Below are 25,473 nucleotides of genomic sequence, written 5' to 3'. Positions count from 1 at the left end.
CCCACTGGTACCTTGGTGACCAGAGGGACACTCCAGCATGGTGGTTTTCTCTCCCCCTTGGAGATACACTTCTCCCCTTGCAGAGCCTCTTCTCAGCTCCTGCACTGGCCAACCAGGAGATGTGGTGCCAATGACTCAGACAAAGATGAGGGCTTAATTAGCACGGGGTGGGGGGGGGGGAAGAGAGAGAAAAGAGTCTTTCATTGCAACAAGATTGATACCACCTCCCCCAGACAGTCACGTTCTGCCGCATCACCCTCCAGCCCGGCGTCATGTGCACTGTGCCTGACACCAGAGGACAAATGGGGCCTGGGAAGTGGCTGCAAGGTACAGAGGGGCACTGCCTTATTAAAGGACTCAGTGAATAAATGTCTGGAGGTACTGAGCAGGGCTTGACAGCAGCCTTTTTAACTGTCCGACTTCGCCCTGCAGTTAGAGCTCTGCTCTCAGCCCCATGTGGTTGGAATCATGTACCTGGGGCAGGAGGTACATCTCCTGCATGCTATTAGAGATGGTGCCATGAGCAAAACACCCATTTGAAGGTGTGGGGCTTGTCCACACCAGCCTCTTTCCCACTGTGCATAGAAGGACACGTATTGGCTGCAGCTTCTTTAGCTGCCAGATTCCCTGATCTTTCCCTCTTAACCCATGTTTGCTCAGCGGGCACTGCTGCTATGAGGCTGCTTTGCCATGTCCCAGTGGGCTGCACAGGGGAGCACTGAATCAAGCTGCTGGGAGGCATGCTCAGGATGGCCCCCACACCCTCCGCACCGTGATTTCAGGCCACTACATCTCTGACTATACCACTGTCTACAGCCCCTTTGTCCCTGCAGGGATGGTAGGAGGAGGCAAAGGAGAGTGGTTCTGCCCAGTGAGAGCTGGAGATTGTGGATGCGAGTGTGGCTGGGGCAGGATGCCGAGGGGCATCAGGGCACTGCTGATAGGGATCTCTCTGCAGGCATGTCTGCACAGGCAGTGCCTGGTGCCCATCAAGGCTTGGCAGGCATGGCTGCATCACTCTGAGGAGCCTGGTGCGGTCAGCCTGGAGTGAGAATCACCACTATGCTGCATCTAACACACCCTCACCCTGCCCCAGGTGCTGGTGTTGAAGATAATGTCACATGATTTTTCTTTCTCCTCCAGACCAACGATGCCTTAGGAGCCACCTGGAACTGGCTGTACTTCATTCCCCTCATCATCATTGGATCCTTCTTTGTCCTGAACCTTGTCCTGGGAGTGCTGTCGGGGTAAGTGAGATGCCATCCTTCTCCTATGGGTTATGCTTTTTGCATGTCTCTTGGCCCTGAGGCTGGCCTGGTACTGCCATGCCCCCCAGGATTCTAGTAGCTGGTTCCTCTGCCCTTTCCATGCCTGCCTGCCCCACAAAAACAGATTGCTCCCTGCTTAGCATCTTTGTTCCCTGGGGACCCAGGAAAGGGGCAGCCCTGAAGATGCTTTCCTGTTGTTTCACCTTGCTGAAGAGTTTGTGGGTTTGGTCACCTGCAAGAAATGGCCAGTGTTGATTTTCTGGCTGCTTGGAGCTTGCTAGTGGGGAGAGACATGGTGGGGCCTTATGGAAGTGTGTTTTGAGTCCAGGATATGTTTGTAGTGGGGTGCGTATTTGCTGGCTGATGGAGTGTGGCAGGCATGGTTTGGGATCAGTTTGGGGCAGTTGTGGGAGCAATGCAGGCACTTCCATGCTGTGGAAGCCCTGGCTGCAAGATTATGCTTAGCATGGTGTGGAATACCCACTGGTGAGGGTAGGGGTCCCTGGGTTGCACGTGGATGAACCAGGGACATAGGGACAGCACAGCTGCCCCTGTTCTGCTCTTCCCAGGGGAGAGGAGGTTTTAATCTAAGCCATTAAAATGGGTTTGGAGAGCAACAGGCTTCTGTCTCCATGACAATGAACTGTGGTTGCATCAGCACATCCTTAACTGCTGGTGGGGGTTGGTGCATGGGGAGAGCATGCCCTCTCCTGCACTGGTAGGGGGATGTGGCTCCTCTGTCCTTGCTGCAGGTGGCAGTGGGGACTCCATGCCCAGCAGCAGGTCATTTTGTTCCTAATTGCCCACTGTGAAAAAAACAAAACAAAACAACCTCCTCTCCCAACAGTATAGCACTGGTTTGGCCAGCTGGAAAGTGCTTTGCTGGAGGGATCAGTGTGGAGACTGCTCCTGGTCTTCTCCCTCACTGTCCGAAGTGCTCCCATGACTCCAGGTGCGCTGATAGTGGTTGTTTCAGGAGTGCTTTGCTGTACTTCAGGGTCTGTTGGTGGATTGAATTTCCCCAGTTTTCAGTCTGGGGTATGACTGAGACCAGGAACTCTAGGGACAGGCTGCAGGAGGGGATTCACACCACCTTGCAAGGAGGGATCTCTTATGGAGGATGAAGGTGTCCAAGCAGCATTAAGTGGCTTTTGAATTTCTTATGCCCCATCCAGCTTGGGGATTTGAGCAAAGCCCAGCTGGGTGTCAGTGTCAAGCAGGAGCTTTCCTACAAAAACCCAGAGAGGAAAAGTTAGGTTGGGGCTAGGCTGGTTGTTGAAGTATTGAATCATGCCAGTGTAATGTTTTGTGTAGACACTGAGGCTTTTGATGTTGGTGTGATGCAGAGAGCAGCCTGAGGACATGGTAAGGTAGCAGTGCTCTAGCCTACAAGCCAGCTACTGGCAGGAGGACCACAGGGTGGCTGGTGGGATGTCTGGTGTGTACCCTGGTCCATGGTTGATGCTTACCTGCTCTGCGACTGTGCAAGGCAGCTGTTCCTACACCTGCTGAATGGGATGCAGTTGCCTAGGGTTCTTCCCAGGCACCGGCTGGCATTTCGACTGTTTGTTTATTGCTAATAGGGTTTGTACTGGGGAAGGATGCAAGTGGGTGGGTGGCCTAATTGGCAATGGAGATGCTCTCTTGGAGTGCCAGATATCTAGGGAAAAGCGTGACTGCTCAGCTCCCTGGAGGGCTGAGCAAGGTGAGTGGAGGCGGCAAACTGGGCTCTGCCACCCAATGGCAGAGCCATCGTCTGTGTGCTTCTGCTTGGCCATGGTCATAGACATTCTCTCTGGTTCAGTGCATGCAGTCCCTCGGCAGTGGTGAAGCATCATTTTGCCAAAGCTGCTGCCAGAGCTCTAGAGGGGTATGGCGTAAGGTGGGAGAAGGTACTTCTGCACACAATATATGTCCTTGAGGGCAATAAAAAGAACTTAGTTCCTTGCTTTGCTTGCTTAATTTTTATTGTTTTTACTTCTTGCAATCCTCTTGTGCTGGAAGAGAGCACTTGGCTCTGCTGTGGGAGGGGAAGTGTGACCTTTACAGCCGTGGCCTCTGGGCTGGATGAAAAGGCAGCGTCTGGCTGCATCCTCTTGCACACCCTGCAGTTGGGCTGAGCTGGGAGGAGAAGGTCACTTTGGGGATGAGCTCCATGGAAACATCTCCATGTGAAGGAAACCTTTCTTCAGCTTTCAAACACTGCTTTGAGGGAAGATAGGCAGCCGTGCCCCACTAGCTGAAATTAAGGTCACTCTGTTAACTTGGGACACAGCAGTGAGTGGCGAGCCATGGTAGCCTGCTTGCAGAAACCTGGATGCACGTTGCTTGCAAACTGCACCATCTGCACTGGCAAATAATGAGGTCTGCTCAGGATTTCTAGCTTTCTTCTCAAAGTTCACACTCAGGAGCTGCTGCAGAGCTGCTTCTCTGCACTTGCTTTGTCAAAGCAGTGTTTTTTGGGGGGGAAACAATCAAACACCCAAAGCAGGTCTTGAATGCGAAGAGGCTGCAGGAGGACATTTGTATGTTTAACTTGCCACCAGCAGAAGTTTGCCAGAGCCCAGATTTAGCAATCTTCTGGTTGCGATGCGCATCTCTCCCAACAGTCAGTTCCCCAACTGTTAAGCTGAGGCATGACCTCCATGATGTAAACAGCCTGGATCCATCTGCTCCTAAGCACAAAGTATGTGGGAGAGGAAAAGAAATTATTTCCATCATACTGAGGCTCCTCGCTTTTTCTCTCGAAATACTAATGCGCACACATGCGCTGGAATTGCATGCAACACTATTAAGAGGAGATAGAGTCACTCCAGGCAGGGGCTTGGAGAGCCAGTTCTTCTGGGGCTTTGGCATTTATTACTGTGTTTATTAACTCCCCCCCTCTGTGGGTGCAATTACAGATCAATTAATTCTAACTGAAAGCAGGAAAAAAAAAGGCCCTGTTCCTCTTTGAGAGCAGGTATGGAGCCCAAGGAAATGTGACTGCTCAGCTTTTACAGCTACGCAGGCTACTGAAATAATCCTGGCAGAAGAGAGTCAGTGGGAGCGAGCGAGGATGGAGCATCAGCTGAAGTGCCTTGTTTTCTGCCATGTGGCAGCCAGTGGATGTTGGAGCTCAGGAAGTTGCAGAGACTCTTATCAAGCGTTGCCTGCTGCCATGCCATGGCCTGAGGTTGGTTTCACCCAGCACCCTGCTGTGGTGTGGCAGGGTGCACCTGCAGATCTGCATTTCTTCCTTGGGAGAGCTGCTGTTAGTGCAAGGAAAGACTCACATGCTGCAGGAGTAGGAGGGATGGATGGGACCTCCTCCTGCCCTGGATGACGGCCCATTGCAGGCAGTGCACTGCAGTCAGCTGGCTCTGAATCAGGGGTTGCAGAAGTTGCATGTGCCCCATGCAAGAGCTCTGCAAAGGTCTGCTCTCCCTTCTTTGTGACATTTTTTTATGTTTGTTTTTCTCTCAGCTGGTTCTCATGTAAAACAATTTGGATCTGTGTGTTTGGGCTGTGCAAGCAACAGAGACCCAGTGAGAGCTGCTCTGCCCTGTCCCTGCTGCCTGTGGCATAAATGGTGCTGCAGTGGCAGTAATGCCATCCCAGTAATGAAAGTAGCTTACCACTTGTCCTGTCCTAGCCACTGGTTCTGCCTTCTTTGCCCCTGATGGCAAGAAGATGTCTTGTGTCTAGCTTGTTGCTGGAGCAAGAAAATGAAAAAGTGAAGATAAAAAATAAGCCATGCTTTGAGGTATAATGTTGAGGACTCACGTGGAGTTTCTGAAACTAGACAGGCTGTGTTTTGACTCTTTTCCACCTCCCTTTCCCCAGCCCCTGCAGAGAAAATCTGGGTTGAAATTGCTGTCCTCCATTCATTGTAGCATCTGTCCTCCTCTTGAGGGCTGGTAGACTTCTTTCCCCTATCCAGTCTCATACTTCCATCCCCTTTCCAGGGTGACAAACCTGCTGCAATCACTGGCATTCATGGTCCACAGCAAAAACTGTGTGAGTGCACAGTGAAAGAGGATGCTGCCTGACATAGCAAGGCTGGGTTCTTGGGTCTGCAAGGAGAAGATCTTTGAAGCTGATGGCAGAGAAAGATGTTGAGCATGATGGCAAGAAAAATACAATCCATCTGCATTGTACCAAACAAGAGAGTAATTTAAATCCTCCTAATTGCTTCCACTCATCCTGGTGATGTTAAGTCTTTTCTCCCTTTAAGACTTTTCTGCCCCCACCCCCAGCTCTTGCTCTAAGCCTTTGAAAGAATTGTCTAATGTTATAATTAAAGGATCAATTTGGCAAGATTTCTTTGTCTTAAGATCTTCTTTCTTTCAGGTTGGGTTACTGCTGTGTTCCCAATCTCTGGAGAGTTTTCTCTGGCTCCTTCAGGAGCCTTCTGTACAATCTCTGAAATCTTTTCACTTCACTTAATTTGAATTTTTTCCCATCCAATTTTGAGGCATAACAAATGATGAATAAAATTAAGTTTTACAGCAATTAATAATAAGGGCATTGAAGGTACAAGTGTACATTTTCAGTGGAGGCAGGGGTGGTTTGTGGCTTTTCTTTTTGCTGGCTCTCTGCAAAACCTGGGCCCCATGTATTCAAGCTGGATTGGGTGGTTTGAAGCCAAAAACACTGGAAGGACGATTAATGTCTCAGAGGTAGGTGGTTTGTGGAGGGGAAGTCAGGGAGATGTGTTGCCACAATGCGGAAAGGCTCGTGGGGAGATCATGAGTTGGCAGTAAAATGCCAACATGCCTGAGAAATATTGCATTGAAAGCATGAAAGCTTGGAAGCATCTTTTTTTTGTTGTTTTTGTTTAATGGTTGTAGCATCTCAGAGAGTAGCTTAAATGAAATGGAGGTTGTCTGTGTCCATTGTGTATTTGGGAATTCACTTGTTGGAGCTGCTTTTGAATGGAGGTGTGGGTGTAACTAGGAGGGGGGACCGTGATGCCTCCTGCCAAGTCCCCCAGCACCATCATGGGATGCACATTGGCTGGATCATGTTTGGTGAGAAATGGCCACGCTTGTCACTTCATTCTGGGGAAGCTTTTGTGTCATCAATGTGGTGTTTGAACATGAGCAAAGCAAAGGAGCCTTTGAGATCTTCTACATTCAGCAGCCAGGTGGGCATCCATATTCAATGAGTGCTTTTCTGCCTTGCTCTCCTATACCACCTTTCTGTGGAGGGCCTCCAGGCCCTTTGCAAACAGGCTGCCTGACAAGAGATGCATGTGTCTGTTGTGCTGTATCCTCTGGTGTTACAGGGAACAACAACTTCTTTTCAGCCAGCTGGACGAGATTAAAAAAAAAAAATCCAAACCAAATGATGACTTGATGACTTTCCCCTTTGATTTCTCTTTGCAAATTATTTACTAGGGTGTCTCAATTGCTTCAGATTTGCTCTTATTTGTGCCTTCTTGCAAATCTGCTCTGTGGACTGCCCATTGTCTCTGGGTGAAAAGGCTTGATTTTGATCCTCTCGACAGAGCGCTTGACAGATAGTTCTTGCTTACAGATTGCTTTTGGAGTTGTTTGTTTCAGATCATCTTGTAGTTTCTGTTCTCCTCATTCATGACAGCAATCATGCAGCCATGGTTGCAGCTCTTTGACTTGGCAGATGGCTTTGGAGATGCCCACTTCCTTCATGATGGACTCCATCCTTACAAGGGATAATTGGCAATCCTATTGGGTGAAATAGACAGGATGCCCCGAATGAATCACATAGTGTTATCAATTCTTTGTACATCATAGGTGGCTGGCTGTTTGTTTTGCAGTGGTGAAGTGACGTATCTGGCAGTTGCATTGTGGATTTCATGTTTGATAGTTGGTTCTGAATTCATTGTATTTGTGTGTTAAAGGTGTCAATTAGAGTGTTTGGAAGTTCCTGGGAAGTTAATGTGATGAAATGTTGGAATTTGGTGATTTTTTTCCACGCTGTAACTCACTTTGCAGTACTGGCCATGCACCTTTCATCTGCAGATCACTGTCACTTGCAAAGGGGGACTATAAAACTGTTCTCTGCTTACTGAGGATAAAAACTGGAGCATAGGAGGGAAGGGAACAAGTGACATTTTTCCAACGCAGCATGAGCCAGTGGGAGTGATTGTGAACAAAGCCCGGGGCTCTTCAAGCAGTGAAGCTCTGCCTCTCATAGCAGCCCTGCCTGGTAAGAGCGAAATAAAATCCAGAGCTTCCATCTCTGCTTCTTACTGCTGGGGCTACCAGATCCTCTGCCACCTTTCTGTAGCTTTCTTGCAGATAGCTTGACCGTGTTATTGCTGTCTTTTGTGCAACATTGCAAACCACAGACTTCTTTGAGCAATGGGGACAGAGATGTGAACCTCAGTGTTGTTACCCTCGGAAAAATGTTGAAACTGAGACTCTACAACTGCAATGTTGATGGCAGGAATTACCGGAGGCAGGAGGTATTTAAAGTCCTCGCTGTTCAGTCTGGGTTCTTGCTGTCCTGGGCTGGGTTCCACATCAGCAGATGCAAAATCTGAGGTCTCTTGCGTTTCTCACTGCTTTGAGTAATTTCAGTGTCTCCATTGCTGCTTTGACTTTCCGTCATATACCAATTATTTGACTTTTTGAGCTTCATGTTCAGGGCTGCGCAAAGCCTGGACCCAAGAGATCCTATAACACACCTAGCTAATAGTGACCTTGTCCCTGCTGCTATGGGCCCTGTATGGAGCCACAATGGCCCATATATTTTTTGAGGGGCCAGTTTATAAAAAGAGCAATTTAGTGCTGGGAGTCCTGGCTTTTCTTCTGGTAGCTCCTCATCTTGAGACGTTCTGTCCTTTCCCCACTTGTGGAGACAGTTGCCGATTTGGGCTGCCTTCTCCCTGTGTCTTCATGCTGTCATTGCCTGTCCTTTCTGCCTCTATTTTTGTTCACTTCTCCTCTTAGTGTGGGGTGTTAACGCAAACCAGCACGACGAGGTCTTTCTGAATTGTTCATGCTGCTAAGAAGCAATCCTTTCTAATACAAGCCCGTTTAGGACCTGGTGGAAGTGGCAGACATCAGCGAGTGTTTATAATAAAATCTGATTTAAATCAGTCATAGAACTATAGAGTACTAAATTGGAAGGGACATAAGTTTCATTTGGGCCAACTTTTCTTTGCAAAAGCATGGCCTAGACAAGATGGCCCAACATGCTGTCCAGCTAAATATTAAAACTGTCCAATGCTGGGAAATTCACCACCTCCCTGGGGAGATTATTCCAGTGGCTGATTCTTCTTATTGTGAAAAATTTTCCTTGTGTCCAATTGGAATCTCTCTAGAAGTAACCTGTACGCATTACCCCTCATCTTTTCCGTGTGGCTTACTGTAAAAAGCGAGTCCCTGTCTTCTTTTTAGCCACCCTTTAAATACTGGAACACAGTGATAAGGTCTACCCGAAGCCTTCTTTTCTCAGTGCTGAACAAACTCAGTGTCATGGTTTAAACCAAGCTGGCAGCTAAGTACCATGCAGCCACTTACTCTCTCCCCCTGCCTTGGTAGGATGGGGACAAAAATCAGAAAAAGGTAAACCCGATGGGTTGAGATAAAAACAGTTTAATAATTGAAATAAAGTTAATAATCATAGGAAATAGAAAGAGAGAATAAAACCCAATAAACACAAGTGATGCACAGTACAGTTGCTCACCACCTGCACAACAAAGCCCAGCCTGACCAGCAGTGATTGATGGCTCCGAGGCAACTCCCCCCCAGTTTCTATACTGGGCATGATGTGCTGTGGTATGGAATACCCTTTGGATGGTTTGGATCAGGTGTCCTGGCGCTGCTTCCTCCTGGTTTCCTGTGCCCCTCCTCACTGGCAGAGCATGAGAGACTGAAAAGTCCTTGACCAGGGTAAGCAACAACTAAAACATTGGTGTGTTATCAGCATTGTTCTCAGACTGAAGCCCAAACAAAGCACTGCACCAGCTACTAGGAAGAAAATTAACTCTATCCAGGCTGAAACCAGGACATCCAGTTCTCTTAGCCTTTCCTTGTACAGTTCTTTGATCATCTTTGTGGCACTTCTCTGGACCCTCTCTAGCCTGTCCTCGTCTTTTTTATATAGCAGGGACCAAAACTGAACACAGTATTCTAGAGATGGCCTGACAAGCACTGAGTAGAGTATGATTATGACTTTGTTATCTCTACTGGTGATGCCTTTGTTGGTGCAAATCCTGTTGGCTTTCTTTGCCATAGCAGCACACTGTTCGCTCATATTGATCTTGCTGTACAGTAGGACCCCCCAGATCCCTTTCCACAAAGCTGCATCCCAGCCAGGTAGATCCCAGCCTGTGCTTCATCCTTGAATTATGTTTTCCCAGGTGCAAGACTTTATATGTGTCCTTGCAACTTCATAAGATTCTTGTTAGCCCACTTTTCCAGCCTATCCAGGTCATCCTGCAGGGTGGTTCTCCCTTCTGAAGTGTCCACTGCCCCACTCAGTTTGCTATCATCAGCAAGTTTAATCAGGGTACATTTGATTCCATCATCCAGATCACTTATGAAGATATTAACCAGTGTTGAGCTTACTGTCGATCCGTGAGGAACCCCACTTGCAACAGGTCACCAGTTTGAAAAAGAGCTATACACCACCGCCCTCTGTGTGCGGCTGGTCGGACAGTTCCACATCCACTGCATAGACCATAATGTGTCAGTTCCTCAAGGAGGAGGCTGTGGGAAACCGTGTTGAAAGCCTGCTTTAAGGTAGAAGGTAACCGTCAGCATTTGTCCCTGGGACAGTGATGTAATGGGCTCGTATCTCCCAGCTTCTTCCTGGTTTACAATTTGATGTCACCAACAGCTTGTCAGCTTTTCGTTCCCCAACTCGTGTGTCTGCCAGTGCTCTATAAATGTGCTCTCTTCAGCATCATCAGCTGTGTGCTCTGCTTCTTGCTGCAGCTTTGTCACAACGTGGCAAATACGTATATTTTGCTGTAGTACAGGGGGGTGATCAAAGCCTCTGCTAAAAGGGAATACAAGAAATAGGATGTTTCTGTTTTCCTTTTCTTGTGTTCTTTCTTTTCACCAGTTAGTGTTTCTCCAGACAATCCAGCTTTGTTAAGGATTCATAGAATGGCTTGGAAGGGACCTTTAAAGGTCATCTAGTTCAACCCCCTTGCCGTGAGCAGGGACACCTTCAATTAGATGAGGCTGTTCAGTCCTGTCCAGCCTGACCTTGAATCTTCTCTGACTCGTGCTGGCAATTCAAGTGAACTTAAATCAAGCATTTACCCATGTTCAAAAACTTGTTGCCTTCTTCAAAGCAGGCCTAAGAAGCACATCTTCCCTCTGCAGAGGTTTTTGTACCTTTCGGACACCCTGCTCTAGCCTTTGCTATTGGCTCAGTACAGCAATCCCAGTCTGCAGTGGCAGTTCTGCTCTGCTTGCTTGCTACCGTCTGTTTAAGTTGAAACACTAGGTTACAGACTGCACAGTTAGTTCAACACTCTTACTTCAGTTCCTTTACACCTCTTGGGTAAATACCATCTGATTCCCTTGGTTTGCACCTGCCTCATCTGTGTTTTCCAAACCGTCTGTTGCCAATTCTGTCCCATAACCTTCAGCTCCTGGAGTTGAAGATGTTTTGTCCTCAAACTGTGATGCTGAAACCTGAAACAGAGTCATGAGCTGAGACCTTGTGAGTGCTGAAGACAGCAGCAGTATTACCTGATGTCTTCAAATGGTATTCCTTGTTATACATCCCATTACATGTTTTTTCACAGCGGCATGGTACTTCTGCTTCATCCTCAGCATCCTTTTCTTACACCATCCTTTCTGCTGCCTTGTATTGTTTTAAGACCTGCTTGGTCACTGGTTTGTTGGACGCATCTTTAATGGTGGTAAAAAGTGACAATTTGATAGGTTTGAAGTTGGTTGGCTTGTTATTTCAAAGCACTGAAGCTACAGTATTGTTGTGACCAGTCCTATATATTCCCTCTGGACTCAAACTCCAAAAAAAGGAGAAAAGTTTTTTGCAGTATCTGTAATTTATATGTAATTTTTTTTTCTTAAGTGTTTTTTGGTTGTTGGTTTCCTTGTGCTTGAGTATTTTGTTTTGGATTTGGTCTTCAAAAAAGGCGGAGCTGTTTTCAAGCTGAATGCTTCCACATGGGCTCTTCTCCCATTAAAACCAGACCTAGGCTCTCTAGTCCTTCAGAGTGCAACAGTGTGGTGAAAGGATGGCTGCCCTGGTGTGAGTGACAGTATGGGGGCCTGGGGAGGAAGGTGTGGTGTCTCCCAGGGTTTCTTGCTGGGAGCAGAGACACTTGGGCCATGTGAGGGGAATGCCAAGGCTGTAGAGGAGAATTTGCAGGCAGAGGTGGAGCAAACCATCTGTGCTTCAATCGCCCCGGCAGGCTGGGCACAGCGTGTGGATGGATGGTGTCCTTGTGTGCAGGAGGACAGATGGCACGCTGCTCCCCAGCTCCCACCGTGACCTTCGGTGCTTGCCTCCATCACACACTGCATGCCTTTGGCTTTATGAGGCTGGATAGAGAAGGACTGCAATGACACAGGGTAGGTACAAGTGTTGCTCAGCTGTCATGGGTGGATGTTTTCAAGTGGAAGGATCAGGTTTTGGGGCCAGGAGACCCAGGTGGACAAGCAGGGCTGTTGCAGGTAGAGACAGTGCTGTCCCCCCTTTTCAGGGACCTAATGGGGCACCACAGCCCTGGGCTCTTTGCAAGGCAAAATTTGGCCATCCTGGTGATGTAGCACAAATACACTGGACAACAGAGCCCTTCAATGAGAGGCAGGGACCTAACTCTCTCAGCGTTGTGATGCTGCCCTGCCTGTGACTTGGAGCCTTCCCAAGCAGCTGTCAGTCACCATTGCTGGCCCTGTTCTTGCTCACATACAGTATTATCTCTACCCGCTGCTGCAAATTGGCTCTGAGCAATCCTTGATCTGTCAGCATCGCCTACCCACTCTCAGATGTCACCAGCCCCCGCTGCTGCCCTGCTCGGTAACATATCACTCTGAAATGTAATAATTCATTAAGTTGAGATTAACTCCCCCCTCCCCCCCCCCCCCTGCCACCCCTTCCTCTTTCTAATGGACAAAAGCAATTAAGCTCCATTAGGGATCAAGCGTGTGGGAAGTGTCTCCCTCGGAGACGCTGCCGCAGCTGCACAGACCTTGTCCCTGGATGTGTGGCACCAGCTTCTTACAAATTAGGGCCCTATGAGCAAATGGTTGGGTAGGAGAAAATGCTGTTTGATAAGGAGAGTGCTGGCAAAGATGCTCTGCTCCCTCCTCTGGGAAGAAGCGATTTGAGGCTCAGCTGATCCTTCTGGCTGGATTTTATTGTGGACACATGATGATGACCACGCAGCAAAAGGAGCACTAGCCTCAGCAGAGGAGGATGGGCAAGCAAGAGATGGCAGAGAGGGGTCAGATTCTCAGCTGGTGTAAATCAGGGCAAACTTTCCAAGTGCTTCCAGTTGCAGAATATATCTGTAGGGCCTGGCTGGCAAATGTTCTGCCAAGGTGTTGGCTGGCATGGGGTTATGGCCCATGGGGCAGAGGTTCAGCACATGGGAAGACCAGTGGACCAAACCGGAGGGAGAAAGGCAACTTCCCCATTAACTCTGGCTGCCAATGGCATCTTCTCACATCTTAACATTTGAAGTTTGCTAACAGAGGCTGGTGAGCAGTGATGGCACAGCCAAAATGGTCCTGCCTTTCCTCCAGTTAATGCAAGGAGGGTTTTTTTGCATGGCATATCCAGAACTGAGTGTGTGTTTCACTGTTGGCTGTGGGAGGTCCTTCCTTCCCTCCCATCTCCTCCCGCCCTCCTTCCCTCCACTTAGGTTGCTTTTCTCTTCCTTGTCTTTTGTTCTCTCCCCCTTCCCTGCCCTAGGAAGAAAGTCTCATTTCAGTCTGAAAGGCAGCGATGGAGGGGGAGAGTCATTTGATGCTTAATGCCAGAGCGGCAGGAAGCTTCACCTTCCTGGGGTGGAATTAAAAATGCTTGAATTGTCTGGGGATCTTAAACAAGAGATGCAGGGAACATTCAGGGCTTTTCACACAAACACACATACACACACACATGCAGAAGCCCACACAGCATTAAGGGTGTAATAGCTCAGCTGGGGTAATGCACTTGAACTCTCTCTGCAGCAGACAGACCAATTCTTTCAGTTCTTTTGAATATTTTATTTTTTGAGGCTGGAGATTGCTGCTAGTCTCCAGGGAGAGAGACATTTGTCTTGCAGAGAGAATGATGCCATTTGTTCTTTGCAGTCACTCTTCCCTCAGAGCACCCTGGAACCAGGAGGGAGCTGAGGGCACGGGCTGTGTTCCTCTGTGCTCCTGGAGCTTCTGTGGCTGCTGGGGCTTGGGATGGGAGTGTGAACCGCAGCCAGCATATTGCATCCCCTGGTGTTGTTGCAAGGAGGGGTGTCCTGGGGGGATGTCTGGTGTGAGAGATACTTTCTGTGTGCAGATGTGATCATCAGTAGAGGTGCAACTTGAAAGTGAAGATGCCCAGGGTACATGGTGTGTGCAAGCATGGGGTGTGGGATCTCCTAGAAGCAGGTCCAGCTGTGTCATCTTACATATGACCCATCTTACACCCATCGTGTAGGTGGGAGGTTGCCTACATTGCCACCCCTCTGTTTCCTGCTCAGTATTTCAGTTTCTCTGTGTGTGATGGCCTTTGCATATATGCATAGGGCTCTGTGTGCTGCTTTATACAGGGTGGATGAAAAATCTGCCTGGGTCTTCTACATGTGACCAGAGGGGCGTGCAAAACAGAAAGTGGACCATGCCTGCCATCATGGTCTTGTGTTTTAACTACATGTGAGAAGATGTATATAGCCCTAGCTACATATGGGTGTCTTTGCCCAGCTCTGGACTGAGCTATAGATGAAATCGTATGTCTCAGGTACTGAGGAGTGTGTTTATGTGTGTCCCTCGGGGTGCACATGAGCATCTGGATGCTAGCACATCTGTACACCACGTGTCTTAGGGGCTGCGTGAGCAGGGGGTACAGCATTATCTCTGGCCAGTGTTGATCACTGTTTGACATGCCCTTGCTGGCACAGAGCCTGTGAAGGGCTGCCTGCACTCCTGCTCCTTGCAGAGCTGTGCCAAGCTGTTGTCCTTTTCTGGACTGGTCATTACATCTGGACAGTTCGTGTGAGACACTGAAGTCCAGAGAAAATACTCTCAGGTCCTGAGAAAATACTTCAGGGAGAAGCTGGAAAGAAGAAGGATTCAAATGAGGAGGTAAAAGTGGTGGATAGGACCTGCCCTCTTCTACCCCCTTGCTGCCTACCCACAGTGCCCAGTTTTTATTCCTAAGGGACGTGCAGAAGCTGAGTTGGTTCTGGAGGCAGGTGGCACTGGGAGCACTCTCCCTGAACAGTAGTGGCTCCCAGCAAGGGCATGCAAGGCTGAGTGACCAAGCAGGGGATTTGCTCACATGCATCCATGTCTTTCCTCCTGCAAAGAAGACTCTCCACCTCTCTGGTCATTCACCCATCTGCTGGCCATGCTTTGGCTGGGGTTGGCTGTGCATCTCCCCAACCCCAACTCCTCTCACCACCCCCTTCTGCCCTTTCCCAGGGAGTTTGCCAAAGAGCGTGAAAGAGTGGAGAACCGCCGAGCCTTCATGAAGCTCCGGCGCCAGCAGCAGATCGAGCGGGAGCTCAATGGTTATCGGGCCTGGATAGACAAAGCGGGTAAAGGCTGCTGGGCCACGGGAGGTCCCTGCGGTATGGTGGGCACTGCATGCTGCTGGTTATGGGTCGTGGGCATGGGAAGGGATCCCTGAACATCTTCCAGAGCAATCCCAGAGTTGCACAGGTGCTCGCAAGCTGGCATTGGCTTCATGGGTGAGCTAGGTCCCAGATGGTGTGATGGTCCAGCCAGGCTGCAAGCAAGGACATCGCCAACATGAAACTTCATATTCTGTGGCATGAAACTGTTGTATTTTGAACATGAGGTGTATTACACCTCCGGGGGAGGCTGTGAGCATCATGGCTGTGAGCTTTGCTCTGCCGTGGTTTCCTTTCTCTTGATATTTGCTGGAGTTTCCTGCAGTGGTGGGCCATGGGAAAGTAGAGCAGTGAACAGTGACTGTGGTTTTCCAGCTGTACCTGTACTGGAAGCAGTCTGGAGGGGATGCACTCACTAGGGCCCACTTCAGGGCTCCTGGACCTGGGTGAGGGCTGGGGGTGGTGGAGCTTTCCAGACTTCCTGCTGACAGCCCATCCAGGCATGACAGCCCATGTAAGTAAGGCAGTAAGTCTGATGTGTTCAGCTGATGGTATCTTATCTCCTGATGCTGAGCTGTGTGTTTTGCATAGAGGAAGTCATGCTGGCTGAAGAAAACAAAAATTCTGGGACCTCAGCCTTGGAAGGTAAGACAAGCAATGTCCTTCCTAAAAATCTCACTACCCTTCCTTCTACCTGCCCGTAGCTGGAGATTGAAACCCTTCAGCTGTGATGGGAGGCCTGGGGATACCCCAGTGGGATCTTCAGCCCAAGAGAGCGGTGTGGGGGTGTGAATCAATGACATAACCTCTGAGACAATGTGGAGGCCAGGAGGTGTCTGGTTCCATGAAAGGGAGCACTCTGGACTAGGGTCACCTGAGTATCTCTGCCTTACTACCAGACCTGAGATAGCTAAGTACTAATCACCACGTCCTGGTCCAATGAGCTGGCTACCAAGAGTCAGTAGCCACATAGTTGGGCCACTATGGCTCTAGCACCCATTCCTCTTCCCTTCCCAGTGCTCAGGCGAGCGACCATCAAAAGGAACCGGACAGATGCCATGAACCGTGGCTCGAGTGATGAACACTGTGTTGATATCTCCTCTGTAGGCGAGCGGAGGCTGGCACAAAGAAGACCTCTTCATCCAACCTTGGGTCAGTAAAGTTTGCAGCTTGCTTCCTCAAAACTTCTGCCAGCTTAATGAGTTGCCAGAGTCATACCCATAATGTGGAGACTGTCATAGACCAGCCATCTCTGCTAATTTGGCAGCAAAGGGGGAAAATCACCTGCTGCCCACTGTGCCACACAAAAAACACCTGGATAATTCTTGTCCCATAAAAGCAGTTTCTGTGAGCCATCTGTCTTGTCTCATGTGGCAGGGTAGGCTGAGGCACTGAACTCCTCCTCTCATCTTGACTGGAGCACCCAACTCCTTGTCCTCTCTCTTTTCCCTTAGGTAACCCCTTGAGTCATTCTGGTCTCAAAGGCGCCAGAGTGGACGGTGCCTCCTACTTACGGCACAAGGAGCGACTCCTGCGCATCTCTGTTCGCCACATGGTGAAATCCCAGGTCTTCTACTGGATCGTCTTGAGCCTGGTGGCTCTCAACACTGCCTGTGTGGCCATCGTCCATCACAACCAGCCAGCCTGGCTCACCCACTTCCTCTGTGAGTCCCTGGGCTTTGTGCAGGTGTGAGAGCTGCTCCTACCCCGGGCATGTGGGGATGAATCTCACCAGGGACACGCTTGTATGGAGCTGAGTGGGGAGTAACATGAACTACATTTGTTCACTGCTGATAACAAAGGACCACGTACAGTGATTTAATTCAGCTTTGCCCTTGGCTTCGTGGCCACTGATGGTTGTTTCACCCCAGCGAATAAACGTGAAGGGGTTGTACTGGCCATATGTTCTTCTAGGTCTGGCATGTTTGTCAAGGGAGAGGAACAGATCTGAGCTGGGTTTATCCTAAAATCATGAACAGTGATGATGGAAAGCTTGCTGGAAATACATCTAGTAACTGCTGAAAAGGTGTGAATTTGCAGAGATGAGACTGGTTGTGGGAGAAACCCTGGTTAAAGATTTGGTGCAAAGCATGGCATGGAGATCCCAAGCTTGAAATCACCTATTGGAGCATCCCCCACCCCTCTGTGGACTATGATCAGGTCTCGGAGGCAGTACACCCATGTCTATTCTAGTGTGGTGCTAACTGCACTGCAGTGTGGTCAACCCCACAGCAGCCATGTTTACCCCTGAGCTGCTGCAGTAGGGACAGTGCTGCTTTCCCAGCCATATTATTCTTACCTTGAAATTGTCCCTGTCAAGCAGTGGGCCTGCCCAAATCTGCATTAGCATGCTCAGGCCTGCTGGGATCCCAGCATGCTACAGTGTGGTATGGCTATGGCAGCTGGTCATGGTGAGAAGCATCTTTTGGACAAGCTGAAGAGCCAGACTCTTGCCTCGTAATTTTCATGAAATAGCTGGAGAAGCTTTTCACTGGCTCTTGGCTGTTTGGCTTTGTTTCCCTGGCCATGTTCCAGTTGTGCAATGATTTAAATCCAGGTAGCTGATATTCTACAGTGTAATGTAGTTAATATCTTTGCAGATGCCGCAAGCACTGTCTATAATGCTTAAGAGCTGCTCTGCTTCATGGTGGCTGTCCCTGGTCTTCTCATACCCCTTGTACACTAGTGCATCTACCCTGAATGATTAACTTGTGTGGTTGATGCTCTGTTATATGCAGTTTAGCTTCTCAAAGACAAGCCTCCCTCATCCCAGACCCTGAGAGCTTGGGGAAGAGTGTGGCCCTCAATTTGTCCCATCTCTGTGGTGTACTATATGGGCTGCTGCTGGGTGTGTGCAGGATGCTGCATGCAACTCTGTGCCCCAAGGGTAGCATGTATGGGTTTTCTCTTTCAGACTATGCAGAGTTCCTGTTTCTTGGTCTCTTCCTCCTGGAGATGTCATTAAAGATGTACGGGATGGGGCCACGCCTTTACTTCCATTCTTCCTTCAACTGCTTTGACTGTGGGGTAGGTGTCCCCAGAGATGCTGTGACTGTGTGGGGAGATGTTTGGAAGGCATCTGCAGTGCATAGCACTAAGGGGAAGAAGAATGGGATGGCCCTTGCAGTGGTTAGGGGAGCTGTTTTTACCAGGACAGCCTCCCTGTGCCAGACTGAGGCACCAGGTCTTGGGCAGGGTAGTTGGTGCTTCATCTTCAGGCATGTGAAGATTTCCTGCAACAGCCTGTCCTGAGCCTGTCTTTGACTCATGGCTATGTCTGCTTTTCAGGTCACGGTGGGAAGCATCTTCGAAGTGGTTTGGGCTATCTTCAGACCAGGAACCTCTTTTGGGATCAGTGTCTTGCGAGCCCTTCGTCTCCTGCGAATATTTAAAATAACCAAGTATGTACTGACTGTACATGCCTGTCACCCTTCATCTCAGACTGTGGCTGCAGCCAGATCCTGCTTTCCTGTTGGCATCACTGCAAGTGCTCCAGCAGTATCTGTATTCTAGGTATTGGGCATCCCTGAGGAATTTGGTGGTCTCACTGATGAGCTCCATGAAGTCTATTATCAGCCTTCTCTTTCTCCTCTTCCTCTTCATTGTAGTCTTTGCCCTGCTGGGAATGCAGCTGTTTGGAGGCAGGTAGGTCATTTCATGTCTGGGGAAAAGGAATCTTTTGGTGTTAAAACCGAGCAATGACACCCTCTTAGGTGCCTAGGAAGATTGTAGCCTTTCCCCTCAGTCTTCTGCTAACATTGCTACTTCTCTCAGACAGAAGTCCCCTGCTCAGTGAGTGCCTTTGGGCTCTGTGAGCTCTTCTGGCCAGTAGACCTTTTGGGTTTTAGCACCAAATGCTCAGGAGACCTTTTTTAAAGTGAGGAATGGTCCTCCTAAGCACAAGAGAGCTGACAGCACAGCATTCAGGGGTTTTATATTCTTGGTACTCCATCCCATTTATGTTTTCCCAATTCCACCTCCAGGTTTAACTTCATTGATGGGACGCCATCAGCCAACTTTGACACTTTCCCTGCTGCCATCATGACAGTTTTTCAGGTAGGAGCTGAGCTGCAAAGGTATACAACCAAAGGAACTTGCGACCACTGGTTTGCTGCTCCCTGGTTGGAAAGGGTTCTTTAAACCAAGCAAGTTCCCCTCCATCAGCTGTTAGACATCCCCCTCTCCTCTTGTATAACTAATTAAATGGGAAGAGATGGAAACTTCCTGAGGAGACTTAAATCCTCAGCAGTGTCCAGCATCATCTCCCTAAAGTGCTGCAGCTGCAGTAGTCAGTTATCCGCTGCACAAGGCCTTTGTACTTGGCTTCTGCATGTTGGTGGAATAGATCAAGGGGACTGTCCAGGTGATGGGAAGGTGTGGATGACAGAGCTGCTGGTTTGCTTTTCTGCAGATACTGACGGGTGAGGACTGGAACGAGGTGATGTACAATGGCATCCGCTCCCAGGGAGGTGTTCGCTCAGGCATGTGGTCCTCCATCTATTTCATCGTCCTCACCTTGTTTGGAAACTGTATCCACCTGGCTGCTGTGCTTTCAGTGGAGACAACCCTGTCTCATCACTCTGGGGGCATCCCCTTCCCCACATACTGCTCCTTCCTGCTTTCTCAATTGAGGGAGACACATCATATGTGCAGCAGCCCTGTGTATCCCAGATGCAGAGAAGGAGCTGTCTGGAGGTGCAGTGAGGGCTATATATAGGGGATGGGTGAGGAGTTTGTCCCTTTGGCTGCTCCTCACCAGCTGGTGAGGAGCCATGAGGGCCACTCATTTGGTGGCTGCAGGCACGCACATCCTTAACACAGGGCTTGTGCATCCTTAGCTGCTCACAGATACTCTGCTGAACGTGTTCTTGGCCATTGCAGTGGACAATCTGGCCAACGCTCAGGAGCTCACCAAGGTATGTTCCTGTTGCTCTGTTTATTTCTCTTGTGCAGAAAGTGAAGGACAGGGCCAGCAGGAAAGGCACCAGGAACAGTGCCTGTGACTGTCCTCACTCTAGAGCCAGGGCCAGCAAGTCCCTTAGCTCAGCCTACCTTGAAAAGAGGTTGGGTCAAATTGGAAATGGAAGTTCTTTCTTCAGGAACTTACTTAGGGTGCTCCCCTGAAATACAAATCCATGTCATTGGGCAAAGCCATTTAGACTTTGATTTAGGAAAGTGCTTAAACCTTCTAATATCTCCAGGAGCACCCGTATTTCCCATCAAGCGTGGCTTAACTATTTCCCCATTAAGCTCCCCAGTTTTGTTTGCCTCCGGTCAGACCACAATAACTCATCTGTCTGATGGGGTCTGATGCAGGGATGGTTATTTGCCAGAGTGCTCTGGAGATGTGGAGTGGGAAGGCTTTCCAGTAGTGCCAGTATTTATTTCCCATCTACCCACAGGGCAGTGAACATGATTTAGGATGCTATTTGGGATGGTGCTTGAGAAGGTTTTTGGGCTTAGCTGGTTTTTTATGACCATGCTGGGAAATATTTTGGGAATGCTAAAGTGTTGGGGCACCATCTGGATAATGGTGAGTAGGTGAGAGCTGCAAGGGTCATTGCTGCTCTTTGGAGTGAACCAGGGATCCTGTGGTGCCTGTTTTTTTGCAGAGCCCATGCCTATTACTCAGGTCCCTAAGGCTCACTGAGAAGTTTCCACACTAGTGTAAATTTAACCTGTTATCAGCAAACAAAACAGGGCATGGTGCTTGTTGGCTGGAGGGGTTTTTGTGGGTCCCTGCCCTCCTACGGTGGGTGCAGGTGGCACTTCTGGGGCCTGCTGGCTGTGTTGTGGTGAGAGGGCTGGGGGACCCCCATGGTGTACCAGAAGCATCAGTTAAGAGAGCACTGAGCTTTTGAAAAGGCTGAATGTGTGCTAATGAGTCCTAATGACATTTTTTGCTCCAGAGACACAACCATATTAATTAAAGCAATAGAGTCTCTGCTGGGGTCATTTGTGGATGCCTTGCCTTCCACTCCATTGGAGAATGACTATCTCACCCCTGTGGCCATGAAGAAGGCAGGGCTGAGCTAGTCTATGCTGCCTGGGGCTGTGCTAGTATGCACAGCCTGGCTCTTGTATGGAATGGGCCGGGTTCACTTGTTTCAGTAGTGCTGATGCCTTCAGTAAGATCTGGTGTAGTGGGGAAATTGTGTCCCCATAGCACAAGTTAAAGGCTGCCTCTGGAAGTACAGGTACCCTTTCTGCAGGCCTTGGTATCTAAGGTAGACCTGTGCATCCTTTGCTGCCTCCAATGGCTGTACTTTCCCTTGAAACCCTAGCATCCAACTAAACACATCCCCTCTTTCCTCTGCAGGATGAGCAGGAGGAAGAGGAGGCATTTAACCAGAAGCACGCCCTTCAGAAAGCCAAAGAAGTCAGCCCCATGTCTGCTCCAAACATGCCTGCTATCGAGTGAGTGACACCCCCAACCCCTGATATTACTCCAGTGCCCCTGCAAGCCCAGCTGGGCTTCTCTTCCCAGTGGAGAGCTGAAGTGGAGCCTGACATGGCTGGATGTGGGAGCTGCCACAAGAAAAAGAGGTCCCTGCACAGGGTGTCTTCCTGAGGATGGATGAAGATCTAGGAGCATGCTCCCTGTGAGCAGCAGTGGCTTCGGAGAGCTGTCAGAGTGGGGTCCAGGTCACCCGATAGGACCTGGAATTGCCCACCTCAGTGCTTGAGCGTGGCAGAAATATGCTAAAAGAGGCTTTCTGCCCCAGATGTACAGTTCAAACACTCAGGGCTGCTTCTAGGGGTGGGAAAGAAGGTTGGGGAGGAGGAATGTATCTCAAGTTTTTCTTGGGGGGGGGGGTGGTGGTGGTGGTGATATTTGTTCCTCTTTCTTCATGGCAGAGCTGCAAGAGAGCAGCCAGGGCTGGGGGAGAAGGGAGCAGCAGTGTCACAAATCTCCCTCGGGCTCTTTCCCTGGTAGTGAATGTGAGTAGTAATGAGAGATGGAGCAGGTTTGTGAAACCAGGTCTGATCACACAGAAATTTGATCTGGGCAGGAAAACATAGCCCCAAGCCACATAAACCCCCAGCATGGTGTTAAGAAGCCTTGTATCTGTGTTTCAGCAGAAGAAAATTATGTTTTTTCCTTCCTAGACACATTTTTTCCCTTTATTTTGCAGTGTCATATGGTCTAAATCACATAAAACTTTCCAAGTCAACATTGGAACAAGGCGTTTTGAGTTGTTTCCCAAAACAGTACATTTCAGTACAGCTGAAAGGATTTTTTTTTTTCCCCTTTTTTAAAATAGAATCCCTTCCCAGGGAATTTTAGATTTCGTTATGCTCTGAAACTCAGCCAGGCTTGTACACGGCAGAATCGCTTGCAGATTTATCAAGAGAAACTGCTGTCTTCAGGCAAGCAGTTGGGAGGGGTTGGAGGCAGCATTGGGAACAGCCCCATCCCTGGCTCGTCTGTAGTGGCATGTAATGGTCCCCATCCTGCATACATCACTCATGGTTTTAGGGGCAGCAGGAGCTGGGGTACTTGTAAGCTCTGCCTGGTCTCCCAGACAGCTGCAGATATTGCTGTTTTGGGAATGGGATGTTCATTAAAATCTGTTCCTGACCAAGTACTGGGAGGGTTACAGGAGAGATGGCAGAGTTTGTGTGTTGTGACTGTCTCTGGCTACCAGTGGGAACATGTCAGGTAAAGCAAGGGAATAGAAGGCTTTAGGATGCAGAAGAGGCTGGAGAATGGACAGATAGGAGAGAGGAGGAAGTGGAGATGGAATATATGAGGGCACTAAAGGACTTACACACACTGCACATCCCTGCTAGCATTTTCTAGACATTGCCAGATACAGCTGATTAGGAAACATATCTCTTTAACCTTTTGTTGTTCTAGTGACATTGGAATGGGAGGTATTGATATTCACAGATCTGTTTTCCAGCTCCTCCCCTTCATCAGGATGGATACTATCAGGGGCAGGGAAGGGAGTGTGATGCCACAGGGGGCAACTATCTCCAGCATCAGGTCTGATGTGCTTTTGTCGGTGCTACACTGATGCCAGCAGCCAAGGAAGGATGGTGGGGACATCACAAGAAGGGACAAGCCAGAGCAGAGCTGGTACTGAAGGGCTGTTGGAAACTCAGAGTGATGAAGCCAAGCTGGTATCTGTGTTTGGGTGTGTGCAGACACAGATGGCTTCATTTCTATGTGGGTACCCGGCACAGGCAGGTTTGGTACACGCGTTCCTGCCTGCAGAGAGGTCCGGTGGCACTCAGGGATGAGTGCTCCCACGTGGCCAGGTTGGCGTGGGTAGCTGTGGTGCCGATCAGAGTATTGTATTTGTACATGGGTGCCGTTGGTGCAGATGGCTCGGAGCTGTTTGACGAGTGGGTGGCCAGATGGACGCATGCGGATGCTGTCATGTGTTGGTGCCTAACATGGTGCGTGGATGCATTTGAAGGCGCGGCCACTTGCTTCGGGTGCCTGCAACTCGCTCTCTGCCTTGAGCGTGGCACCAGGCTGTTCCCATGCACATTGCCGTAAGAAGGCAATCACCAGTGTGACTCACCTGCGGGCTGAGGGTACCGCAGGACGGCAGCGAGATGACCGCCATCTCGCCTGCATGAACTCTGCGTGCACGCAGGTGCTTGGTCCCATGTGGTTGGAGAATATATTTGTTTGCATGTCCTGCACACACACATAGCATTTGCAAAAAGCAAAACCTGTAAATCACTGCATGCACGTTTGCATATACTCAAACAATGCTGTTTGCTTGGAGCTGTGCATATTTGAATCTCTTCTGAGCTGATACGAAGGACAAAGCTTTCAACTGCCCCAGCTGCCTCAAATCAGTGGGATTGAAGGGCACCAAGAGCCCCATTACAGTTCTCTGCATTGGGGCTGCTTAGGTGATGGGCTCTGTGGCATCTCAGCCCTGGGCTCGTGCATTGCTTTTCCTGGGGAGCTTCACGTTCCCCTCGGCAGTCTCAGGACAGCATCAACCCACGGCAGTGGCTCTGAGCAGCTCGGGGCTGGCCTGATGCATTGCTTCCTCTTTCAAATTGCCATGTGTTGCTCGGGAGAAGTGAATTTGGAGCAGTTTGAAAGAGTTAAATATCCAAGGATGTACCGGGGCTTCTGAGAGGCTGCAGCCTGCACTGCAGTGCCCGTGCCACAGCTGCACAGCTGGCTGGCGTGGGGAAGGGTCCGTGGCCCCCACGGAATGGATCGCAGCACGTGAGTGTGAGTGCCGGCAAGCCCTGCAGGCAGCTCGTTGCCGGTGTGTGAGCACGTTAAGTGCAGGGGGTTCACTGCTGGCTGCTGCGCTCTGGCATCCCAGCAGCCGGCGGCCGATAGGCAAAGAGATGCCGGCTGCCCGGCGCGGGGGGACACCTCTCTGTGTTGCCCACACGAGTCAAAGGAGGGGTGAAGAGGGAATTGAACCCATTTGTTTTTCCTCCCCAGAAGAGACAGGCGAAGGAGACACCACATGTCGATGTGGGAGCCACGCAGCAGCCACCTGTATGTGGGCCGGGGGGGCGCGTGTCGTCTGTGGCTCCTGTGCTTCGTGTGCGTCCGCGGGGCTGGAGCGCACACTGCTCCCCGCTGGCCGCCTCGGCGGGGGGGACACGTGTGTGTGCCTGTATTCAGTGTGCTCCTTTGCACCCCTGTTCGTGTGTGTGCGCGTGTGCATTCACGGATTTGTGCGTGCAGCCTTGGTTTTGTGTGTGCCGAACCTCCTCATGTGTGTGCCATGCAGTACGTGTGTCGGTGCGTGCGGCTACCCGTGGATGTGCAGTCACGCATGCTCGGGGGGTGAGCAGTGTATGTACATGTGTGTGCTCATGGGTGTTTCTGTGTGCCTAGGTGTGTTGGGAAGGGCCTGTCTGTCTTCTCTAGGGTGTTTGTGTGCATATTTACAGCTCTGCAAGTTTCATCGCATAGCTCAGGCCTCCCTAGAACAGAGCTGCAGGAACACAGAGAAGCCCAGTACAGCCCCTTCCCCTGCAGACAGCTAAAACTGCTCCTCCCCAAGCCTTGGGGCAGGCTTTCTACCTGGGATGTGCTGAGTGAGAGGCTGTCCTGGCCAGGTGTAACTGAGCACAGGGAGAGAGGGAACCTCCTGCACTCGGTGAGGAGGACATCTCCCATTGACCTTAGAAAGGCAGGTCTTGTACCTGGCATCTTTTCCCTGCTTACTGCCCTGATTCCATCAGGACTGCCACTCTTGCTGGCAAGTTGGCTTTCGTGTCAGAATCCCTGCAACATCATCTGTACCGTTAGGACAGTGCTGCTCTGAAAAAGAGCCCAGCTCCAAGAAGCTGATGACGCAGAGACATCCCCAGTGCAAGGAGGGAATCCCCAGCTGCAGTGAGAGGGCATTGCCCATATTTAGGAAGGTGTCCCTAGGCAATCATGCAAGAGGAAGGTGATCATTGCATGGCTGGGATAGGGCAAGCCAGGATTTTGGGTGCTCCAGCAAGCTGGGCACGCTGTTTGAAAGCTTC

General features: G+C 49.9%; 1 protein-coding gene across 7 annotated transcripts in view; it reads left to right on the top strand.

The window, feature by feature from the left end:
• Positions 1–25,473, top strand: part of CACNA1E (calcium voltage-gated channel subunit alpha1 E) — a 139,368-nt gene that overhangs the window by 75,088 nt on the left and 38,807 nt on the right. For 5 of the 7 annotated variants that reach the window (XM_061345581.1, XM_061345577.1, XM_061345575.1 and 2 more), the window contains 13 exons: positions 1,144–1,247; positions 14,849–14,964; positions 15,592–15,645; positions 16,018–16,152; positions 16,455–16,664; positions 17,915–18,027; positions 18,289–18,401; positions 18,514–18,645; positions 18,984–19,056; positions 19,412–19,529; positions 19,849–19,916; positions 21,320–21,417; positions 24,431–24,487. In XM_061345581.1, the coding sequence (XP_061201565.1) occupies positions 1,144–1,247; positions 14,849–14,964; positions 15,592–15,645; positions 16,018–16,152; positions 16,455–16,664; positions 17,915–18,027; positions 18,289–18,401; positions 18,514–18,645; positions 18,984–19,056; positions 19,412–19,529; positions 19,849–19,916; positions 21,320–21,417; positions 24,431–24,487 (1,391 nt within the window). The remainder of the gene's footprint in view (positions 1–1,143; positions 1,248–14,848; positions 14,965–15,591; positions 15,646–16,017; positions 16,153–16,454; positions 16,665–17,914; positions 18,028–18,288; positions 18,402–18,513; positions 18,646–18,983; positions 19,057–19,411; positions 19,530–19,848; positions 19,917–21,319; positions 21,418–24,430; positions 24,488–25,473) is intronic. The other 2 variants (XM_061345582.1, XM_061345578.1) reach the window with 1 other exon arrangement.

The sequence above is a fragment of the Neopsephotus bourkii genome, unplaced genomic scaffold (genome assembly GCF_033783945.1).
Source record: "Neopsephotus bourkii isolate Nb327-2 ecotype Australia unplaced genomic scaffold, CSIRO-AGI_Nbou_v1 NB_234, whole genome shotgun sequence".
Lineage (NCBI taxonomy): Eukaryota > Metazoa > Chordata > Aves > Psittaciformes > Psittacidae > Neopsephotus > Neopsephotus bourkii.
This window is presented reverse-complemented; position numbering and strand designations above follow the sequence as displayed.